Source organism: Acanthisitta chloris, unplaced genomic scaffold (assembly GCF_000695815.1).
Source record: "Acanthisitta chloris isolate BGI_N310 unplaced genomic scaffold, ASM69581v1 scaffold3400, whole genome shotgun sequence".
Lineage (NCBI taxonomy): Eukaryota > Metazoa > Chordata > Aves > Passeriformes > Acanthisittidae > Acanthisitta > Acanthisitta chloris.
Window position 1 is genome coordinate 5,709 of NW_008652057.1, and position 9,313 is coordinate 15,021.

At 54.4% G+C, this 9,313-nt stretch overlaps 1 protein-coding gene across 1 annotated transcript in view; it reads right to left on the reverse strand.

Moving 5' to 3' along the window:
- Positions 1–2,892: 2,892 nt before the first annotated feature.
- PPL (periplakin) overlaps positions 2,893–9,313 on the reverse strand; it is a gene marked incomplete at its 5' end in the record, with an annotated part of 15,445 nt that continues 9,024 nt past the window's right edge. The window contains 7 exon segments of the mRNA XM_009075607.1: positions 2,893–3,187; positions 3,189–5,563; positions 6,325–6,417; positions 7,005–7,121; positions 8,054–8,137; positions 8,726–8,876; positions 9,158–9,313. The exon segment at positions 9,158–9,313 is cut by the window's right edge and continues 31 nt beyond it. Coding sequence (XP_009073855.1) covers positions 2,893–3,187; positions 3,189–5,563; positions 6,325–6,417; positions 7,005–7,121; positions 8,054–8,137; positions 8,726–8,876; positions 9,158–9,313 — 3,271 coding nt within the window.

A 9,313-nucleotide genomic window follows, 5' to 3' on the forward strand; every position in this document is an offset into this window, starting at 1 on the left:
GTGGAGCAAGAATGGACTAGTGACACACATTTCAGCCCTCTTTTGTGTGCTCCTCAACCCTTTTTTAATCAGTCTGTATTTAAAGTGTATTCTGGTTTATTTAATAGAGCTTTTTATGGTTGCACATCAGAAAAACAAAACAAGCTGCACTGTCTGGACTTAGTGGTGTGCTGGGGACTGAACGCGTCCCAAATCCAGCAGGAGCACCAGTTCTCAGCCAAGCACGTGCAGGCGGGTTCCAGACCCTCCCCTAAAGCCATTCTTTCCTAGGGTTGTCAGCTGGGATCTCTTTGGTGGGCAGAGGGAGTGACTGAGATGAAACAAGGTCACTACTAGTCACATGAATTCCAGAGGAAACTATTGCTCTCCTCAGTGATGTCTGCACTGGGATCATGTGCTTGGCACAGCTGCAGGAACAGGGACCAGCTCCAGCTGGGGATTGACTTTTCTGGTTGACTTTTGACTTCTGGACTGAAACTCCCCCCTGAGCTGGGGGCAGGCTGTGGCCCCGGGTGCTGCCCGAGGCTGTTTCCTGCCTTCCCAGGCCCCACAGCCACATCCCAGCCCTGCCAGCACTGATCCCTCTGGAATTTACTGGTATCTCAGGCAAATGAGCTTCCTGCCTGAGCTCTGGGGAAGGCTGTTGACCCCAGGATACCAGCAAATACCTCTGTTTTCTCTGTTAGACTCCAGGACAGACTGCTCTCCACCTGAGCTGGTGCCTGGTTTCCCGGGATCAGTGGATTGTCTGTGTTTCCACATGAGGAATGCAGCTCAGATTGCCAGTCTGTTTACAGAGAATCCCTAGGTCGTAGCACAAGAGCCAAAGACAGAACTGGTGGTGCTGGGCAGGGCAGTGGTGGTGGTCTCTGAGCAGTGGGTGTCCGTGGCACCTGTGGAAGGCCAATCCTCAGAGGGACTTTGCCCCCTCAGCTTCCCCCGGGAGCTGCAGGAGCCCTGGGAGCCCTGGCAGGACTGGGCTGAGCTCGTGGCCAAGGTTCTCCTCCCTCTCTCTGCTCTCACCAAGTGCTGCTGGGCAGCCCCAGGCCCGAGCGGAACGCCCTCCTCTAGGAATTCAGCGAAGCCTCTTGCCTCAGGGAAACGTTTACTGGGTGGGAATTCTGTGGGGTATTTTTTCTTTACATGCGATAGCGAATGAGTGAGTGGTGTGGTCGGAGTGGCAGCAAGGCAGGACCTGGAGCAGGGCCCTGGCAGCTGAGGGGAGCCAGCCTGGCACTGCCAGGCAGCACTTCAAGGTGGGATGGGCAGGCAGAGCTCCCATGGCACTTCCTTGGGATGGCAGTTCCTTTCGGGTGCAAGAGCTGCAGTTTGTGAGTCTATTTTTTTGGTGTGTGTTGGGACTGTCTTGCTGAGGATGATGGGGGTGGTATGAAAACTGTTAATCTTGTACAGAACAACTGAATAAATTGTTTCAAACTTTCCAAAATGCTTTTTTTTTTTCCCATCTCCTTACCTCTAGTTTCCTTTGTTTGCAAGGATTTGTGTTGCAGCTTGGACCCTCGATCACCTGTTTCTGGAGGGATTGCTGATGTTTTGGCTCGGGTCTCCTGTGTGGTGAGTGGCACAGCTCTGCTGGAGCTGCTGTGGGGTGGGGGTGCCCCTGCTGGAGACACCTGTGGGGAGGGATGTGTGGGGCTCAGACCCTGTGGGGTCCTGACTGGTCCTTCCCTTCACAAGGTGCAACAGTGGAGGTGATCCCCAAAGCCAGGAAGGATGAGCAGGGATCGGGGATTAGCTGAAATCTGGGAAAGGGGAAGTGAACGTGCCCTGAATGTGGAAGGCCCTGGGACCATCCCAGTGTAATCCAGTGTTTTCCTGCAGCCACAGTCCGATTCCTTAGTGCAGGTCACTCCCCTCTAATGCTGCTAATTAGTCCCAGCTTCAGTGCTGCTCCAACAATTTCCCTCTTGGAAAAGAGTCAACAGCTAAAATGAGTAGTCTTAGTGTTTTAATTTTGCCTCTGGAATGGCAACTTCTCGTGAAGGCAAAAGCCAAGAGGTGCTGTGAGTAACAAAGACCAACCACCTTCTGCCTGGAACCACTGCACTTTATTCTGTACTATAAATAGGATTCCCCTCTATTTCCCACTCCCTTACACAAGTTAAATGAACCATGTAGCTGCATGGAACTCCATCCAGGGAAACACCAGCACGAACAGCTTTTCCCCCTGGGGTAAGCTAGCGGTGTGTGGAGCGCTCGGTGTTGGGTTCCAGGTGATGCTGGACACTGCCCCTCGTGTCAGGCCGTACTGCCACCTCTTCAGCTTCCTTCTCCTCACCTCTGTGGCACGTGGCTGCTCCTCCTGGATCGCTGGCTGGTGCCATCCGATCCATCTTCACTGCTCCCCTCAGCACAGGCACTCAGGTGAGCGAGGCGCTCGCTAGGTCTCACATTCAGCACACCTTGCTGTTCACAGAGCTGATTTTCTCAGAGGATGAGCCCATCATCGAGTCAGTTGTCCATGGTGGAACTCTCTGGCTTCCCAACATGCAGCTGACATAACCAGCTCCTGCTGGTCACCTCAGAGGCACCGTGACCTTCGGTCTCTCTCCCGACGGCCGCACACAGCTTCGTGTGTGACCACCCGAGGAAAGTGCAGGTTCTGCTGAGTGTTTGGACTTCAGGCACTTCACTGTCCTAAGGCTTTCTGTTAGGCAGGGATGAAGAGGGGCAGGAGGTTCTGCTGTAGTGCTGACAGATGTTTTCCCCTCCTGGTGGTGCTTTTCTGCAGCGTGAGGCAGCAAGCAGTGGCGTCATGGCTGGGGCAGAGGCTCTAGCGTTTGGGAGGATGCGAAGGAGGGTGAGGACTTGCAGTGATCTGGTTGTCTAACAGGTGCTGCAGCTCTTCCTTGCTGCTCCTAAGTGAAGTTTCTAAAGTGGAGGGAGCGCTGTGTAATTCGTTCCGGACACCAGGACTGCCAACTCCTGGATAGACATCTCCTTGTTGAGGTAACTGTCATACTGGGCCATGGTTAGCCTCCCGCTCTTCAGGGCGTCCTCGATTGAGAACTCCCTGCCAGACTTCCTGTCGAGGATCACGGATGACTCCCCGTTGGGGCCCTTGATTGAGATCTCCTCCCAGTCACACTCCTGACTCTTGAGTTTGACAAACAGGCTCCACTCAATGAGGCCAAACACGTGAGCCTCCTCTGGAGACATCTCTTTCGATGACCACGATGGAGCGCCTCAGGTGGTTCTCTCTCTGCTCCCTCTTGATAGCCACCGTCTTGAGGCGGTTCTGGAGCTGCTCTATCTCTGCATCTTTCTCCCTGGAGAGCTGCTTCAGATCCTCCAACTCTCTCTCCAGAGCCTGGAATCTGGAGTCCAGGTTTATTCCGCTGTCTACATGGGTCATGTTTCTCAGGTCCTGAGCTTCTGTTGCTGTGAGTTCGATCTCTGACTGCAGTCTCCTTGTTTCCATCAGCAGGTTCTGTTTCTCCAGATGTAGTTTGTGGTTTTCCTCCCTCAGCAGGTCTAGCTCCTTTGATGACTTGGAGTTGTTGAACTCCACCTCGGACAGCCTGGTTTCCAGGCGGTTGATGTCTGCATCCAGCTCCCTCTTGCGCCTGCTTTCCTCCTCCAGATTGCTCTTCAGCTTTTGGATCTCGTACTCTGTGTCTCCTTTGTCCACCTGGACACTCTCTGAAAAGACCACTTTCTCTTTGACCTCCATCTTCTCCAAAGCAAGGAGCTTCTTTCTCAGAGCTTCTAGTTCAGTTTGCAAGACTTGTCTCCGGTGCTTCTCTTCTTCCAGCTCCAGCTTGAGGAGGGAGTGCTCCTTCTCCTGCTGGGGGTCCTGCTGCAGGATCACTTTCTGTTTCACAGTCACACGTTCTGTTGTCTCCCTCTCCTGTTCTTCCAGCTCGCTCAGCCGAATCCTCAGCCTCTGCACCTCCAGCTCGGCCTCCCTTCGGGCCTGTCTCTCCTTCTCCAGCTCCTCCAGCTGCCGCTCCAGCTCCGACCTCCTCCTCTGCAGCTTGCGCAGCTCTTCGCGGAGGACGTCGATCTGCTTCAGCTCGCTCTCGATGCTCTGGGAGAAGGAACTGACTTCAGCTTTCAAGGCAGGATCTTGCTCGTACTTCACTACTTCCTGCTGGACCACTTTCTCCTTCACCTGGGAAAGTTCTTCCTCCTTCTGTCTAACCTTCTCTTCTTGGAGGAGCCGCTCCCTCTCCAGGTCGATGTGCTTCATCTGCTCGTCTGCTAGCTGCACTCTCAGCGACTCCACCTCCTCTCTCGTCTTGGGGTCTTCCCGAAACTGCAGAATTTCTTGAACAACTTCCTTCATTTGCACTTGAGGCTTGGTATCTTTCAGCGCTTGTATCTCTTGTTTCAGCTGGTAGATCTCCAGGTCAGCTCTTTCGATAGCTCCAGTCCTCTCTATGATTTCCTCCCGGAGTCGCTGCAGCTCCTTTTCAGTTTCTGGATCATTCTTGTACTTAATGACCTCCTTAATGACTTCTTTGACTTCTACCAGCGGCCCTCTGTTCTTCAGAGCAGACAGCTCGTTCTGGCAGCTCTTCAGCTGCTCGTCCCCACCGCGGTATCTCCTCTCCTGTTCGACCAGCTCCAGGCGAAGGTTGGCAACTTCATTTTCAGCCTTGGGATCTGGGCGCACGATCTCACGCACCTTCTCCTGAACAACCACCTTGGAGTTCTCTTCCTCCAGCAGCTGGATCTTCCTGAGGAGCTCAGCCTTCTCCCGCTCGTTGGAACGTCCCTTGGACTTCTCATCTTCGTACTGGCGCCGGAGCTCGTTCACCTCTCTCTCGATGACCAAGTCTTTCTCTACCTTCAGCACCTCTTTGACAGTGATCTTGCCCTCGGCGATGGCCCGTTCCTTCTCCAGACGTTTGAGCTTCTCCTGGAGGAAGCTGAGCTCCTCTTCGTGCTTCTGTCGAAGGGCACTCTCCCTCTCCTTGTTCTCCTGCAACATCCGGAACTCCATCTCCAGCTGGGGATCGTTCTGCAGCTTCAGCACCTCCTTCTCCGTCACCTTCTCCTGCTCTTTGTTCTTCTCACTGGACAGCACAGCAATTTGCTGGCGCAAGAGGATGACTTCGTTCTCCCTGGTCCCCTCCTGCCTCCTCAGCTCTTCCAGTTCTTCTTTAAGCTTCAGGATTTCATCAGCTTGAGCCTTATCTTGTTCAATCCTCAGCACCTCCTTGACGATGTACTCCTGCCCTCCTTCCTTCTTCTCGTGCTCCAAAACACGCAGGCGGATTTTGAGAGCCTCCAGCTCATCCTGCAGCACCTGGTTCTTGCGCTGCTCCTCTGCTAGGTTTTGCTGCAGCTTGTGGAAGCTCTCCTCCAGCTGAGGGTCAGGCACCTTCTTCACCAGTTCTTTCTTAACCACAGTCTCTTGGGGCTTCTGGTTTTGCAGGTGAACAATGTTGTTCTGGATGGCTTTGATCTCTGCTTCGAGCTGTTGCCTACGCTGAGTCTCATCCTCCAGCTCTTTCTTCAACTTCCAGACTTCTTCCACGGGTCTCACAGACCTTTTGGTCTGGGCAAAGTCTTGTGTCACTTGAGCCTCTGGTTGCTGTTGTGGAAAAGGAATGTGTAATCAAAAAAAACCCCCAAAATAATAATACTTCTGGTGCTTTTATCGTCATAGCATCACAGACCCCACCTGGCTGATCATCATAGCATCACAGACCCCACCTGGCTGCACCTCCTGGCAGGAGTTGGAGAGAGTAAGAAGGTTCCTCCTGAGGCTCCTTTTCTCCAGACTGAGCCCCCACAGTTCCCTCAGCCTCTCCTGGTGCTCCAGTCCCTTCCCCAGCTCTGTGCCCTCCCCTGGACACTCTCCAGCCCCTCAGTGTCCTTGCCATGAGGGGCCTAGAACTGGACACTGGAGGTGCCTCTCCAGCACTGAACAGAGGGACAGTCATGGCCTTGCTCCTGCCACACTGGTGTTGACCTAGGTCAGGGCATTGGTGCCTCCTGTGACACAGCCACAAGAGGATGTTGAGCTAAGGCCAACACTGAGCAGGAGGTATTTGCAGACAGATTTCTCTTTGGGTTCCCAGCCTGAGAAATGCTTCCTGCCCTGCCTGTGGCTGTTAGAACAAAGGTTTTAGCCACAAGGGACAGGAATTCTGGCATGGGATGGCAAAAAACTTCCTAGGGCGAGTGGGAAATGGGACTAAGGAGCACAGGGGGGTGGTCTGGTTTAAGTGTCTGCTGCTCAGGGTCTCTGGGGACGAGGCACTGGCTGGACTGGTTGCCAGTTGGCTGGACTGGTTCCCAGTTGGCCTGTGGCAGCAGAGCCCTGTGTGTGGTGCTCTGGGGGTCACCCACCTGCCGCAGGAGGCTCTGTGCAAACTCCAGGTTCTGCAGCCTCTGCCTGTTCACAGCGTTCACCTCCGTGTACTTGGCTGCCAGAACAGCTTCCTAGGGAGCAAAAACGTGTTGGGAAGAGGATGAGAGGAGGAGAAACAACATACCCTGGGTGCTCTTCTGAAGACCTTTACAGTGGTGGCACTGCCAGGCTCTGGGGGAGGAGGAGGGTTCTCATGCTTGTGGTCATACTGTGAGTTCCTGCTCAAAATCAGCAAACAGAAGTGCAGCTCGGGAGGAACCAGGTGGGCATTTCTACCTGCCTCCATAGGCAGGAGGAGTTTGAAGCAGGTAGCAAACAGATCCTGCATAAATCAGTTGTTTGTGGTCTGTTCTCACTGTAAGAACTTCTGTTTTGGTGGTGAAATCTCTCTTTGAGGGGAAAAACTGTCATGTTTGGGGCTTTTCTCCCTCTTTGTCCCTTTCAAAAAGCATGAAATCCAGCACTTTCCCTCTCTCATTCTGGCCAAACCAGCTCTAAAATTAGATGGGCTAGGAATGATGACAAATCCCTCCCCCCCGATTCTCTGCCCTCCCCTGGGGTCCTCTCTGGGATCAGAGCCCTCGACAGTAAAATATGTGTGTGCAAATCCCCAGTGGGTCCTGTGCCATCTGCTTCAGCTTTGCAGGCTCCTCCTTACCTCTTCTTTCACTTTGGCAGCTGGAGACTGCAGCCTGGGCTTCTTGCTCATGTACCCATTCCGGCCGTTCTCTAGGTCCAGGATGGACCGGAGCTTCTCAGCTTCCAGCTCGTAGTCCTGGGGGAAGATGTTCCCAGGAGAAAGGTGAGGTTCCTGGGTTCCCTTCATGCACAGGCTGCTCCTAAGCCCCGGATTTAATAGCTTCCTCCCTCGACCTGTTTTTTGCGGAACTGCTGAGGTTGGAGGACCCAGAGCTGTTGGCAGGACCTCCCAGCAGGTTCTGAGCTGGGTCGCTGTGGCAGCTCAGCTGGAGGTGTGTGCTGATGTCTCAGTTACCACACTGATGCTTGGCTTGGGGTGGAAACCCTCCTCACAGACAGCAGTGCCAGCTGCCAGGCTCACGGCCACGAGCTGCCAACACGAGGGGAGATACACCCTGGCCGTGGCTCATCAGAAGATGTGGAAGGGCAAAGGCTTTCTCTAGTGGCTCATCGTAGGACGTAGGTGATTCTGCCCCTCTGCCCTGCTTTGGTGAGATCCCACCTGGAGCACCATGTCCAGGCCCGGGGTCTTCACTACAGGAAAGACTTGGACCTGTTGGAGCAGGTCCAGGGGAGGCCACAAAACCCCAACCTCTGCTCTGGAGCCAGGCTGGGAGAGCTGGGGGTGTCCAGCCTGGAGAGCAGAAGGGTCCAAGGAGACCTCAGAGCCCCTCCCAGTGCCTAAAGGGGCTCCAGGAGAGCTGCAGAGGGACTTGGGACAAGGGATGGAGGGACAGGACACAGGGAATGGCTTCCCACTGCCAGAGGGCAGGGACAGGCGGGATACTGGGCAGGAATTCCTCCCTGTGAGGTGCTGAGGCACTGGCACAGGTTGCCCAGAGCAGCTGTGGCTGCTCCATCCCTGGGAGTGTTCCAGGCCAGGTTGGACAGGGCTTGGAGCAGCCTGGGCTAGTGGGAGGTGAAATGAGATGGTCTTTAAAGGTCCCTTCTAAGCAAACTGCTCTGTTTCCATGTATGTTCTGCCACCAGCAGAGCTGCAGCACTTACCTTCACTGCCTGCTGGTACTGCTGGGCCGTGGCTGACACGTTCTGCACCTCCTGCTCCTTGCTTGCAATGTCATTGAGCAGTGCCTGGTGTGCACAGAGACACGTGTCAGAGGGAACACAGCACCTGCTGATCACTCAGCCATTCTGAGGGTTTGCCATCAACACCACAACACTGAGAACTGCCACCTCCTCCCTGCCCTGCTCCGTGTGGCTGAGGCACAGGAGGCCAGTGGGACCTCATGGCACGAAACCAAACCTACTAAGTGGTTCTGTTTTAATGTTTCACATTCAGGAGCTATTCAAGTTCTGTTTCTTTAGTACTGTGCTGTCCTGTGGAGCCCAGAGCTCCTGGTACGAGTACACGAATGGGAAGTGCCAAGAGGATGATCAGACTCTGCTCAGTGGTGGAAACCAATAAACCAAGAGGTAATGGCCAAAACTTGATGTCCAGGAAGTTCCACCTGGATACAAGGAAGAACTTCTTTCCTGTGCAGTCACTGAGCACTGAACAGGTTGCCCAGAGAAGTCATGGATTTTCCCTCACTGGAGATATTCCAGAGCCTTCTGGATGCAATCCTGAGCCCTGTGCTCTGGGCTGGCCCTGCTGGAGTAGGAGGTTGGCCCAGATGACCTCTCGTGGTCCCTCCCAGCCTAACTGATCCCGTGAGTTACCGCTTGGTTCTTCAGCTTCATCTCCACTTGCTGGATGTTGTCTGTCTCCTGTGGCTCGTAGTTGGGGATGCTGCTCAGGAACTGGTTCACCTGGTCGTAGCTGGTGCGGTAGTTGGAATAGGCACTTCTGGCTTTCTGCAGGGTCTGTGTCCTGTGGGGGAAATCAGCTCTGTCACAGCTCATGTGTCCTCTGCAAACACCTCTTAACCCATCCCTGCTTCCCCTGCTCCCTGAAGACATGGATTTGAGCCAGAGTTGTTCACTTGCCCAAGTCCTCAAAAGCTGCCCAGACCCACCCAGCCAGAGCCTGCCAGCAGCCTCTTCCTCCTTACACCTCCCTGGACACCCTCCTGCAGCTCCTCATTCCCATGAGGGTGTTATGCCTCTTGCAGATGCAGTGCCCTCGAGGCTGGTGTTGCCCTTGGGCCTCACCTGTGGTCAATCTGCTTGCTGAGGTTGTTGAAGCGCTGGTTGAGTTTGTAGAGCTCAGCTTCCTGCCGCTCGATGTCAGGGCAGTGCTCCTGGAACTTGCTGGCCAGGGTGTTGGAGCACATCTTGGTCCTCTGCAGGTTCTGCTCAGCTTCACTC